The sequence below is a fragment of the Hibiscus syriacus genome, unplaced genomic scaffold (genome assembly GCF_006381635.1).
Source record: "Hibiscus syriacus cultivar Baekdansim isolate YM2019G1 unplaced genomic scaffold, ASM638163v2 tig00109996_pilon, whole genome shotgun sequence".
NCBI lineage: Eukaryota > Viridiplantae > Streptophyta > Magnoliopsida > Malvales > Malvaceae > Hibiscus > Hibiscus syriacus.
The window spans coordinates 20,281-34,510 of NW_024062554.1; the positions used below are offsets into that span (position 1 = coordinate 20,281).

Consider the following 14,230-nt stretch of genomic DNA (forward strand, 5'->3'; position numbering starts at 1 on the left):
ACAAAGGTAAAAACGTCTTGGATAGGAAAATTGACATGTGGAAATAATATTGTAATTAACCTCGTAGAATGTTGGATTAATAATGTATTTAGTACTTATATTATCAGTTTTAGTCTGTTTTAGTATCTAAATATTCAGAAAAAAAATAAAACCATACCTAAAGTTCAGTTTTTGTTTCATTTTAGTACCCTACCTTTAAAAAATTTAATTTTTGTTTTATTTTAGTACTCCGTTCAAAATTTAATGTTAAATTTTGAGGAAAAAAAATTAAAGTTTACGTGCCGAAACTGATAGTTTAGGTACAATACGCGTTAGGTTTTCAAAGACGAGTACTAAAATGAAATGAAAACTAAACGTTAGATACGATTTTAAAAAGAATGAAAGTTTAAGTATTAAAACGAACCGAGACTGATAGTTTGGGTAATAAATGCGTAGTTTACCCTAGGATGTTCATTAAGAAATGAACATCTCTATAGGCCAGCTCAACTGTACGTAGGAGACATTAAGAAATGAAGGGCCATCTCTCACAAGATTCTCTGGTCGAGGTTCCGGCAGTGGTCATATGGGAAGTCTACCGTGGCCTTGAGCTCGGAAAACTTGTCAACGAACCACTTCGAGATGTTATCGGCACTGTCGAAGTTGTCCATGGTGACGGAGGCGTCGAGACTATTATAAAGGTCACATTCCATCCTGGTAGGTAAACATGTAAATGTTGTGTCTGTGTATACATATATATATATATATATACGCTCAAATCTCAGTTACGTTCATACACATTAAAGTGGAAAATATCCAAAACTAATGATAGGAACTCCGGGACCTAAATATATGAAGGAAATGTTTACGAAAATCGACGACGAACAACGGCTGAAGGAAGCCGAAATCATTGAAGGAGGATTCAAAGACGTTGGATTCGAGCTTTACCGTAACCGGTTGCAGATCGTCGAGAAAGATGCTCAGTCGTCCATCGTCAAGTCGTCGGTAGACTGTGAGATAGATGACATGCTTCAAGAACTGGCTTCTCTGGTCACTACCAAGCCACTGGAAATATTGAATGAAAGTGTTTGCAAACATCTCAAACAAAAACGGGATTCCTCTGCTTACTAGTTGTGATTTCGTTGTTTTTCGCTGGTGCGTCGTTATGTTTTATTCGTGTAGATCATGCAAATAAGTCGATCGTATTCTTGAACAAAATGTAATGTCGGACTAATCCGAAGTCGGCTTTCGTTCTCTTTGTATACCGGTAGCCATGACTATGTCTAAGCACTCGAACTACCTCTTTTACGGACGGCTCCTGCCATGGTTTGGAGTTGCCCCCTAACTGAAGTACTTCTGCACGATGTGAATCCACTGGAAAGAACCTTTCGCTGCTGCCCAGATCATCGGGGAAAATCTTTTCTTCACAGGCAATGTCGCATTTATTTTCTTCGACTGAAGAGCCGGAACCTTGATTGTGTCTATTTGATGCTAAATTATCACTAAAAGGAACTTGATCTCTGGCACTACAATATTGGTATGTTCCGCTTAAACCCGTTTTCAGCACTAAAACTTCACGGACGAGATGATGTGGCATATCTCCGGTGGACGGACGATCAATCCGAACAGTGGACCACGAGAGGATGATGAGTAGACCAACATAGTACAATTTCAGACTCATTGACGGTGGATCATAGAGATCGAAAGATGAAGGAATCGAAGAGTTCATCGTCGATTTAGTGAGATTGAGATGTTTTCTGGTGAAATAGAGGTTGGAATCACGTTTAGGGTTGAAAAGGTACGGGCTAGAAAATTTGAACTTCATCGATCGACTGATGCGACGATCGGCGATTGTAAACACAACGACCGATGAACTTGTTTATTAAGTTTTTATTGGCGGATACTAAAATTAAACAAAAAATAAATTTAGGAACGACTTTACTATAAAAAAGAATAAAATTGATAGTTTATATACTAAACGCGTAATTTATCCTAAAATTTTACTCTAACATTCTCCTGAATCTCCCTAAAGGCACGTTCGGTTCACGGAATGTACGATTAGCAGTGAAATATAAGATTACCAGGGAATAGGATTACAGGGAATGTTGTATTTTGTGTTTGGCTGGTTTAGCAGGAATGTAAGATTACCGTTTTTGGTTAAATGAATAAAAGATTATTAACATGTATATTTTACCAAATTATATTTTTTATATATTTGTTTTTATAACAATTTGGAAAATATTTATATATATATTTTTTAAAAATTTAAATTCATAAAATTTATATATATATATATTTACAAAATTAAAAATATAAAAAGGTTCAATGAAAGGGTAAAATTTTATTTTAACCCCTGAACTTCATATAAAATTTTAATTATAGATTTTTTTGTAAATCTAAAATAGTTTAAGGATAAATTTGTAATTTAAGCTTCGTAGAATTTTTATTATTCAATGACAGAATAAATATATTTTTGGAAAAGAAAATTTAAAGGCATTTTAGTTCAAAACGCCGGTAATCTAACAATATCTAAGAAAATATATGTAATGACATTCCCCGTAATATACCCCAAAAAAATCTACTATTAGTAATAAAACATTACCGGAAATAAAATTCTCAGCCAACCAAACATAATAATGTTAATTTTATTGCCATGAGAATCCCACATTCATTTATCCAAACAGCCCATAAATGTCATAATTGAAATGTAATAAAAATATAATTATAATGTAATAATCCTTAAAAAAATTGATTAAATAATCCTTGAAAGATATTATTTAAATAAAAAACAAATTTTTCTTACTATGATAAATTTTAAGAGTGAAGTTTTGGCGGAAACAACAAGGCGGCGAAGGCAAGATATTCAAATAAAAAGGATAAATTACTCATTTAATACATAAACTATTAATTTTGATTCATTTTATATTTAAACATTCAATTTTTTCAAAATCATACATAATATTTAATTTTCATTTTATTTTAGTATTTCACCATTAAAAACATAACGCATTTATTACTTAAATTATCTGTTTTGGTCCATTTTAGTACTTAAACTATTATTTTTTTTAAAAAATTCACGTTAAATTTTGAATAGAGTATTAAAATGAAACAAAAACTAAGAGTCCATTTGATATTATAAAGTATAAGCTATTTTAATTTCTCAAAATATAGAAATTGTTAAAGAAAAATATTTGGCTGTAAAATTTAAAAATAATTTCTGAAAAATAAAAATAAATGAAAAGTATGAAAACATAAAAAAATATATTTTCAATATTTTACTTAAAATCATTTTAAAATTTTTAAAAAATATGAAACATGAGATATAGACTTTTAACTTAACTTACACAAATTAAATTCTTCTAACAATAATTTTTTAACTTAATGGTATAAATTGAGAAATATTATCGTATAATCATTCCTGATAATTTTTTCCTTCATGTAAAAGTAAAAGTAACTTTTTAGAAAAGGATAAGGTAAAAACGTCTTTGATAGGAAAATTGACATGTGGAAATAATATTGTAATTAACATCGTAGAATGTTGGATTAATTATGTATTTAGTATCTATATTATCAGTTTTAGTCTGTTTTAGTATCTAAATATTCAAAAAAAATTAAAACCATACCTAAAGTTCAGTTTTTGTTTCATTTTAGTACCCTACCTTTAAAAACTTTAGTTTTTGTTTCATTTTAGTATCCCATTCAAAATTTAACATTAAATTTTGAGAAAAAAATTAAAGTTTAGGTGCCGAAACTGATAGTTTAGGTACAATACGCGTTAGGTTTTCAAAGACGGGTAATAAAATGAAATGAAAACTAAACGTTAAATGCGATTTTAAAAAGAATGAAAGCTTAAGTATTAAAACGAATCGAGACTGATAGTTAGGGTAATAAATGCGTAGTTTACCCTAGAATGTTCATTAAGAAATGAACATCTCTATAGGCCAGCTCAACTGTACGTAGGAGACATTAAGAAATGAAGGGCCATCTCTCACAAGATTCTCTGGTCGAGGTTCCGGCAGTGGTCATATGGGAAGTCTACCGTGGCCTTGAGCTCGGAAAACTTGTCAACGAACCACTTCGAGATGTTATCGGCACAATCGAAGGCGTCGGGACTATTATAAAGGTCACATTCCCTCCTGGTAAGTAAACATGTAAATGTTGTGTCTGTGTATACATATATATACGCTCAAATCTCAGTTACGTTCATACACATTAAAGTGGAAAATATCCAAAACTAATGATAGGAACTCCGGGACCTAAATATATGAAGGAAATGTTTACGAAAATCGACGACGAACAATGGCTGAAGGAAGCCGAAATCATTGAAGGAGGATTCAAAGACGATGGATTCGAGCTTTACCGTAACCGGTTGCAGATCGTCGAGAAAGATGCTCAGTCGTCCATCGTCAAGTCGTCGGTAGACTGTGAGATAGATGACATGCTTCAAGAACTGGCTTCTCTGGTCACTACCAAGCCACTGGAAATATTGAATGAAAGTGTTTGCAAATATCTCAAACAAAAACGGGATTCCTCTGCTTATTAGTTGTGATTTCGTTGTTTTTCGCTGGTGCGTCGTTTGATATTGGTTTGTTCCGCTGAAACCCGTTTTTAGCACTAAACTTAACGGGCGAGATCACGTGGTATATTTTCGGTGGACAGACGACTAATCCAAAAGATGGACCACGAGAAAATGACGAGTCAATCGTCGGATGGTGGACCATAAAGATCGGAGGATGAAGGAATCGAAGAGATCATCGTCGATTTAGTGAAATTGAGGTATTTTCTAGTGAAACAGATGTTGAAATCGCGTTTGGGGTTAAAAAGATACATGCTAAAAAGTTTGAATTTCATCGATCGACCGATGCGACGATCGGCGACTGTAAACGCGACGACCGATGAACTTGTCTATTAAGTTTTTATTGGCGGGTACTAAAATTAAACAAAAAATAAACATTAGGCATGACTTTACTATAAAAAAAGAATAAAAATAATAATTTATATACTAAATGCGTAATTTACCCTAAAATTTTACTCTAACATTCTCCGAATCTATCCCTAAATGTCATAATTGAAATGTAATAAAAATATTATTATAATGTAATAATCCTTAAAAAAATGGATTAAATAATCCTTAAAAGATATTATTTAAATAAAAACAATTTTTTCTTACTATGATAAGTTTTAAGGAAGAGTGAAGTTTTGGCGGAAACAACAAGGCGGCAAAGGCAATATATTCAAATAAGAAGGATAAATTACGCATTTAATACATAAACTATTAATTTTGATTCATTTTATATTTAAACTTTCAATATTTTCAAAATCATACATAATATTTAATTTTCATTTTATTTTAGTATTTCACCATTAAAAACATAACGCATTTATTACTTAAATTATCTGTTTTGGTCCATTTTAGTACTTAAACTATTATTTTTTTTAAAAAATTCACGTTAAATTTTGAATAGAGTATTAAAATGAAACAAAAACTAAGAGTCCATTTGATATTATAAAGTATAAGCTATTTTAATTTCTCAAAATATAGAAATTGTTAAAGAAAAATATTTGGCTGTAAAATTTAAAAATAATTTCTGAAAAATAAAAATAAATGAAAAGTATGAAAACATAAAAAATATATTTTCAATATTTTACTTAAAATCATTTTAAAATTTTTAAAAAATATGAAACATGAGATATAGACTTTTAACTTAACTTACACAAATTAAATTCTTCTAACAATAATTTTTTAACTTAATGGTATAAATTGAGAAATATTATCGTATAATCATTCCTGATAATTTTTTCCTTCATGTAAAAGTAAAAGTAACTTTTTAGAAAAGGATAAGGTAAAAACGTCTTTGATAGGAAAATTGACATGTGGAAATAATATTGTAATTAACATCGTAGAATGTTGGATTAATTATGTATTTAGTATCTATATTATCAGTTTTAGTCTGTTTTAGTATCTAAATATTCAAAAAAAATTAAAACCATACCTAAAGTTCAGTTTTTGTTTCATTTTAGTACCCTACCTTTAAAAACTTTAGTTTTTGTTTCATTTTAGTATCCCATTCAAAATTTAACATTAAATTTTGAGAAAAAAATTAAAGTTTAGGTGCCGAAACTGATAGTTTAGGTACAATACGCGTTAGGTTTTCAAAGACGGGTAATAAAATGAAATGAAAACTAAACGTTAAATGCGATTTTAAAAAGAATGAAAGCTTAAGTATTAAAACGAATCGAGACTGATAGTTAGGGTAATAAATGCGTAGTTTACCCTAGAATGTTCATTAAGAAATGAACATCTCTATAGGCCAGCTCAACTGTACGTAGGAGACATTAAGAAATGAAGGGCCATCTCTCACAAGATTCTCTGGTCGAGGTTCCGGCAGTGGTCATATGGGAAGTCTACCGTGGCCTTGAGCTCGGAAAACTTGTCAACGAACCACTTCGAGATGTTATCGGCACAATCGAAGGCGTCGGGACTATTATAAAGGTCACATTCCCTCCTGGTAAGTAAACATGTAAATGTTGTGTCTGTGTATACATATATATACGCTCAAATCTCAGTTACGTTCATACACATTAAAGTGGAAAATATCCAAAACTAATGATAGGAACTCCGGGACCTAAATATATGAAGGAAATGTTTACGAAAATCGACGACGAACAATGGCTGAAGGAAGCCGAAATCATTGAAGGAGGATTCAAAGACGATGGATTCGAGCTTTACCGTAACCGGTTGCAGATCGTCGAGAAAGATGCTCAGTCGTCCATCGTCAAGTCGTCGGTAGACTGTGAGATAGATGACATGCTTCAAGAACTGGCTTCTCTGGTCACTACCAAGCCACTGGAAATATTGAATGAAAGTGTTTGCAAATATCTCAAACAAAAACGGGATTCCTCTGCTTATTAGTTGTGATTTCGTTGTTTTTCGCTGGTGCGTCGTTTGATATTGGTTTGTTCCGCTGAAACCCGTTTTTAGCACTAAACTTAACGGGCGAGATCACGTGGTATATTTTCGGTGGACAGACGACTAATCCAAAAGATGGACCACGAGAAAATGACGAGTCAATCGTCGGATGGTGGACCATAAAGATCGGAGGATGAAGGAATCGAAGAGATCATCGTCGATTTAGTGAAATTGAGATATTTTCTAGTGAAACAGATGTTGAAATCGCATTTGGGGTTGAAAAGGTACAGGCTAGAAAGTTTGAATTTCATCGATCGACCGATGCGACGATCGGCGACTGTAAACGCGACGACCGATGAACTTGTCTATTAAGTTTTTATTGGCGGGTACTAAAATTAAACAAAAAATAAACATTAGGCATGACTTTACTATAAAAAAAGAATAAAAATAATAATTTATATACTAAATGCGTAATTTACCCTAAAATTTTACTCTAACATTCTCCGAATCTATCCCTAAATGTCATAATTGAAATGTAATAAAAATATTATTATAATGTAATAATCCTTTAAAAAATGGATTAAATAATCCTTAAAAGATATTATTTAAATAAAAACAATTTTTTCTTACTATGATAAGTTTTAAGGAAGAGTGAAGTTTTGGCGGAAACAACAAGGCGGCAAAGGCAATATATTCAAATAAGAAGGATAAATTACGCATTTAATACATAAACTATTAATTTTGATTCATTTTATATTTAAACTTTCAATATTTTCAAAATCATACATAATATTTAATTTTCATTTTATTTTAGTATTTCACCATTAAAAACTTAACGCATTTATTACTTAAATTATATGTTTTGGTCTGTTTTAGTACTTAAACTTTTATTTTTTTAAAATTCAGGTTAAAATTTGAATAGAGTATTAAAATGAAACAAAAACTAAGGGTCTGTTTGGTTTTAGAAAATATAAGCTATTTTAATTTCTCAAAATATAGAAAATGTTAAAGAAAACGTATTTGGCTGTAAAATTAAAAAATAATTTATGAAAAATGAAAATGAAAATAAAAATAAGTGAAAAATATGAAAACATAAAAAATATATTTTCAGTATTTTACTTAAAATCATTTTAAAAATTTTAAAAAACATGAAAAATGAGATATAAACTTTTAACTTAACTTACACAAATTAAATTCTTCTAACGACAATATTTTGACTTAATGGTATCTGAAACCCTCAAATTTTTGCAACAAAATAATATGATCCCTAAATTTTTTACGTACAATGTTGTCCTTAAATTATTTTTTTAATATTTTTATAGTATTTTTATATTTAATATATTAAATTTTTTTATATTTTAGATTATAGATTTAAACAATTTCTTAAATTTGCTAAAAATTAAACAATTCCTCAAACTTTCTAAAAAATTAATTAGGTCCTCAAACTTATTAAAAAATCAATTAAGTTCATCTATTATATTATCGTCCATCGTGTACTGTCACGATAGTATCATGAACTATTACATCAACATTCTAGATTGTCATGCAAGCTTTGTGAATTGTCATGTAAGCATTGTTACGATCAACGTTTCATTCAATTGGTCAGAATGTTATATTTTTTTCAGTTTAGGGGTCACATTTAGTGTAAAAAAGTTATGGGGTTCCACTAGTTTTTTTCACCAAAAAATTTGAGGGCCTTAAATATCACTAAATATATTTTTAATTTTAATGACATTTTTGTGTTCTCTTGCTTACAACAATATACTTTTGTTTATATTTTTAATTTAATTGATACTGAATATGCATTAACATTATATTCTTACTATGAACTAAAATAAATTTTGTGTTATGAATTTTTTTTATCAATTTTATTGTTTTATATTGCATAACTCGCATGTTAATTTTATGTAATGTAATTTTTTTTTAATAATTTTAATTTAATTTAATTATTTGTTCATCTCTATTTTAAGAAATTACATATCAAATATATTTTTATTATTTTTATTTTTGAATTCAAGTTTTCATTTATATTATCTAAACATGTTTTCTAATTTTCAAAAAATTAAAAATGAAAACTATTTTCTGAAAATAAAAATAGAAAATATTTTCTAAAATTAAATGGACCCTAAAATTTTTCTCTGCAGATACTAAAATGAAATAAAAACTAAACTTTAAGTATGATTTTAAAAATAATTAAAAGTTTAAGTACTAAAAAGATTACAACTGATAATTTAGATACTAAATATGTAATTTATCCAATAATTCAATTCGGGTCCATATTCGCCCAAAAAGAAAATCCTTTTTAATTCTAAATATTTTTTTGCTTCCAGCTCAAAATTCATTGCAAGAGAGAGAGGGAAAACAAAAAGAAAAACCTTGGGGATTGTTTCAAATTTTTTTCATTTGGGATTTTGGGTTTTGGTTTTAGAAATGAAAGGAAGGAAAAGGGTATCTCAGAGTGAGGAAGGAGGAAGCGGGGGTGATGAGAAAGAGAAGAAAAGTGAAGGGACTGGAGATGAAATGGTTGAAAATGAACGACTTGGGGAGAAAAGGGTGGAGGGAGATGGAGAAGAAGAGGATCACGGGGAGGAAGATGATAACGAAGAAGAAGAAGACGAAGAAGAGGAAGAAGAAGATGGTGAGAGGAAAGATGAAGAGAGGACTAAGCTTGATGATGGGTTCTTTGAGATTGAAGCAATTCGCCGCAAAAGGGTTCGAAAGGTTATTTTTTCTTCTTCAATACCTTTTTTTTTTCTCGGTTGAATTTTCTTTTGAGCCAAACAGACAGCTGAAAGGGTTTTTTTTTATTCAAAATTTAGACTTGTTTTTTAGTTTCACTTGTTTGCTTTTATCTAATTATGAGTTTGTTAGTGTATGATAGGGCCAGCTTCAGTATCTAATCAAATGGTGAGTACCCTTATTCCATCTCACTTGACTGTATGAGATGTTCCCTTAATAAAATGGTAAACCAAGTAATCGATTTCGGGTGATTGTTATCGTGTTTTTAAGGCGCGGATGGCCGGAAACTGCGAATACATGGGAGCCATTGGAGAATCTACAGTCATGTTCTGATGTTATAGATGCATTTGAGGCAAGGTAAGCTTTCATTTGCTTCCTATATTCGAATGCATTTATTCGTTATCGTTGTTTTGTATTAATTAGACCGAGAGTCTTCGATTTAGTAGCTGAATTTGGCTTTATCGTTAAGTTATTAATTAGTGTTATTGAACCCTTTGATATGTGGCAAATGGTTGAATTTGTTTAGTTTGTGATAACTATTTGGTCAAGTTTAGTTGTGTCTTCTATTTTTAGGGCAAGGAAAAGTGTATAAATTGGGGATGTAACATTCTGATCTTCATTTCCTTTTGTGTCTCTTAAACTGTTAAGTGAATAAGGTGTGCGAAATCGTTTCGTCTTTTCTGTATGTATTTGCTTAGTTTCCTTTCTGGTTTGAAGCTTGCATTCAGGGAAGCAGGGTCGAAAGCGCAAACGCAAGCATGGTGGTCTTCAGACACAGTCCAAGAAGAAGCAGACGAGTTCCTCTATCGCTACATATAATGCAACTGGTCTCGAAGTTAGTGTTATTGATAAGCCTCCCTTGGTTCCCATTGACGATTCTGGTATTGCCGATCTTTCTGCTTCAAGTACAGTTACAGTGTCGGTACGTGAGGGAGAGCGTAATGGAAACGGCAACAATGTCAAAAGATCTAAGAGAGTTAAGGAAAACAGTTCCGCAATGGGTTCAAAGAAAGTTGACGGGAAGAAAGATGATTATGATACCAAGCTTAGCGACCTAAAAGGCGCAGCATCTTCCAAAGGGGCCAATGCGGATAAGCTTGCGGTACGGTTCCAAGAAGTCAAGGCTTCTGAAGGTGATGGTCCTGTCAACGGGCTACCAAGGGTTGGGGAATCAGTTCCAAGTGATCGTCGTACAGGAGCTAAAAGGAGGAAGCCTAGTTCTGTTAAGAGGTTTAAACAGGATTCAGCTTCTTCCGGACCTAATTTGACTCAAAATGCCATCCACATTGGCTATGCAATTACAGATGCAGATATGGAAATGGTTAATCTTGGTTTAACAGCAGACAGTTTGAGTCATAGGCCCCCGATTGATAGTTCTGTAAATGTACCCGTTGTAATCAAGATCATCAAGCCTGTAGAATTTTCAGCTTCCATATCAGACAACAATCAAGATGTCTCTGTAACGTTCTTGGCACTCAGGTTCGTTGCTACCTTTTTATATGGAAAGTATTATCTGTGCTTTTGTCTTCTAAACCTCGAAACCTATTGCAGTGGAAAGCAGGGCGACCTTTTACCAGATAAACTAAATAAAACTTTTGCTTGGAACATTGCTATGTTTGAATATAATTTATACAGCATGTTGTGGACTTGTCTTACAGGAATCAAATTGCAGATTGATCGAGATATTATCTTGATCCGAGGGTGATGCTTACTTTAAGTCTTAACTTCAAATAGGAGACGTCGAGTATGTATGACCTGATTGCGGCTGATCTTTTTGGCTAGGGGGAATTTTCTACGTTAGTAAATTTAAGAAGCTTTTCTCACTACCGATAATTTTATATTATGAGATGTCGATGTTGTTATCACTAGTGCCCCCTGACAAAGTAACTAATCTTGTGACATGAACCGTTAGAATACTCAAATTTCTAGGTTTCGCATTTTGATGTTAATCGGAAGAGACGCGTGGCTGATCTTATATATGATCGTATTGTCTGACAGTACTCGAATTTTGTTTTTGGCTCGTTTTTGGCAGGTCTGATAGAAAAGAGGTCATGGTGGACAACCAATATCTTAAAGCTAACAACCCACTGATGGTAATGGATCATCTTCTTCCCCAATCTTTTCCTCAATCAGAACTGGCTCCAAGAGCTGACAATTCAAGCTCCTTTTTTTCTCTCTTTTCGTGCCATTTCAGTTAATCAACTTCTACGAGCAACATCTCAAGTATATCCCTCCATCTTGATCACCCCCGACAAAGCTGAAGGCCGCCATATTCTTTTTGTTTGTATGCATTGTTGTAAGTTTATTACATTAGTTGCAGAATATAGAACTGGATAGCAAGTGGTCTCTCATTTTCAAGCGCCAAGCCGACTGATATAATGGTAGCTCTCTCTTTCTATGTATAGCATTAACGTCGTTACAACTACCATCGAACCCTTCTTATAAAGTGTGATGAAGCTCGCTTATCTCTTTTCGTGTCTTTTGTCGATGTAGACAACACACGGAGCTTGGCGTGGTACCGTGGTGGAGAAAACTATCGTCTCTGCTCAAATTGCTTAGCATATTTGCTTGCAATGGTAGGGTTTTTCCACCCCAAGTATCTTGTACCTTGTATGGAATCCTACTAGTCTAAACTAAAATAGTACAATAGTTTTTGACATTCTCTTTAATGAACATCTTTGTTTGATGAAAATCGTTGAATGTCGATCCGATTTAGTGTCGGATATTGCGAAGAATATATTTATATGATAGAAATACTGTCAAACAATTAGCAATGATCGCTCAAATAACTGTATAAGCATCATGCTCGAACTTGAAACTTCCAAGGATAACAACTATCCTTTAACGGCTTAGTTCGTGCAACGTCTCATCCATTCACACATACCTTTTTTGACAAAAAATATCTTTATGTCCAATTTATTTTCATTGTTCTTTTAATTTTTACCCTTTTATTTTTAGTTCATTTACTTTCTTAATTTAATCGTTTAATAAAAAATTATGTAAAAAATAAAAATTATATAAATTAAGTTAGGTCATAGTTGAATTTAAATTTTTGGGTTAAGTTTTGATAGACAAAAATATTTTCAAGATCAATTTGAATGAGTTTAAAAAAATTAAAAGCTTGACTCTCCTACATTTGGCTATTAAATTTTCCTATTTTATTTTTTTTAATATTTTTATAATCACTGAGATTCTTATTAATTTATTTTATGATTTTTAATTTTTTAAAATTTTCATCTTATTTTGTTAACTAATTAGATGTTATCACAGCAACAAATATTTAACCATAAATTAAAAGAACTTGATTAGTTGATATTTTTCAAATAAAATTCAATTAATCTATATTAATAAAAAATAAATATTTATTTAATTTAATTTAATTAGATGGTAAATCAGCTGGTTTGAAAACCCAAATTGGGTTTTCTTGATTCTTGAATGCATTGCATCCATTAATGGTGTTTTTGAAGATGGTAAATCAGCTGGTTTCGGGATGTATGTTACTCGAACTTGGGTGTGATCATTGGATTCGACTATGTATCCGATACTGGTATGGTCACTTTTTTCGAAGATTTCCCACCATATGACTATCAATATGAAGATCGGCGTTACGGGAAACAAGTGGGTGCTGCACTTTCTAGGAAGCCTGGTTCAGATCGAGGGCATTATATGAGGAAAGCTTCTAGTTTTGTCTACAGTCCCGGTCGGTTAAGTGATCAAATGTTTGACGATAGGTTTGCAAACAAGGGATCTGCTCCTAGGGTTTCAGACTTCTCTGTGTCTAGTGGAGGTGATCCCTTCGCATCGGGTACAGGGTCACCAATATTCCGGGAGGATGTTGGATTTGCAAGCCCAACTTTTCCATCTCAAAGAGATGTTTCAAGTGAAGATACACATCAGCAAACGATTAATGCGTCTCTGGACCTATAAATAAACGATTAGTCGTTTATCAAAGAGATGTTCCCAAAAAGATGCTGGAGGGGTTCCATCGCCGCAGGTCATATCTCACACTTGCATCTAATTAGTGAGAATTAGTTTCTTTTTGAGTCCTTTACACTTGCATGGTTTTATTGTCAGTTGCTACCTATGCATGCATGGTGCATGCGGAAAAACTCACGATATAAAGCTTTCAAAATAAATAATTCACGAGATAATGCATTCCCCATATTATTTGTTGAAATAGGGTGAAATCTATAGTTGGTCGTAGGTCGCCATGCCTTCCTGGCGACCTACTACGCCGCCATGGCTTCCCGGCGAGCTGCACAGAGATAATGGACTTCTGCATGTGCCATGAACGTCCCCAATTCCCCAACACCCCCCAACACAGGTCGCCATGCACTCCCAGCGACCTACAAGGTCGCCATGCACGCCCGGCGACCGACGTTGTGATTCCAGCTGCTCTGCTTTGGTGCTTTGCATGGGCCATGCGTGGCATGGGATAGGTCGCCATGCATGCCTATGTTCTGCTCTCGCTGCGCCTCTGCTCCTATCAGCGTGAATTCAGCTGCATTATTGCAGCCCTTATTGCAGTCCTTCAGCTCACGTGAATGAGAATTTGAGGGTGAATAATTGAAGCAGACGAGGTGGGTGGTTGTATTATATATTGGA

General features: G+C 32.6%; 4 protein-coding genes across 4 annotated transcripts; all 4 read left to right on the forward strand.

Annotated features, from left to right (window-relative positions):
- Window positions 1-500: 500 nt before the first annotated feature.
- LOC120212113 (norbelladine synthase-like) lies at window positions 501-1,107 on the forward strand. The gene is made up of 2 exons (XM_039210530.1): window positions 501-693; window positions 809-1,107. The coding sequence occupies exons 1-2, from the start codon at window positions 510-512 to the stop codon at window positions 1,105-1,107; spliced, it is 483 nt and encodes a 160-aa protein (XP_039066461.1). The 5' UTR covers window positions 501-509.
- Window positions 1,108-3,940: 2,833 nt separating this feature from the next.
- LOC120212114 (norbelladine synthase-like) lies at window positions 3,941-4,519 on the forward strand. Its single transcript, XM_039210531.1, has 2 exons — window positions 3,941-4,115; window positions 4,221-4,519. The coding sequence occupies exons 1-2, from the start codon at window positions 3,950-3,952 to the stop codon at window positions 4,517-4,519; spliced, it is 465 nt and encodes a 154-aa protein (XP_039066462.1). The 5' UTR covers window positions 3,941-3,949.
- Window positions 4,520-6,310: 1,791 nt separating this feature from the next.
- LOC120212115 (norbelladine synthase-like) lies at window positions 6,311-6,889 on the forward strand. The gene is made up of 2 exons (XM_039210532.1): window positions 6,311-6,485; window positions 6,591-6,889. Exons 1-2 carry the CDS (start codon window positions 6,320-6,322, stop codon window positions 6,887-6,889), a joined length of 465 nt encoding a protein of 154 aa, XP_039066463.1. The 5' UTR covers window positions 6,311-6,319.
- A 2,265-nt stretch (window positions 6,890-9,154) lies between these two features.
- LOC120212116 (chromo domain-containing protein LHP1-like) lies at window positions 9,155-11,998 on the forward strand (the record flags this gene model as incomplete). Its single annotated transcript, XM_039210534.1, has 6 exons — window positions 9,155-9,607; window positions 9,768-9,793; window positions 9,896-9,982; window positions 10,343-11,104; window positions 11,658-11,718; window positions 11,820-11,998. Coding segments are annotated over 6 exons (1,437 nt in total), but the record flags the coding sequence as incomplete, so codon positions are not given.
- Between the last annotated feature and the right edge of the window lie 2,232 nt (window positions 11,999-14,230).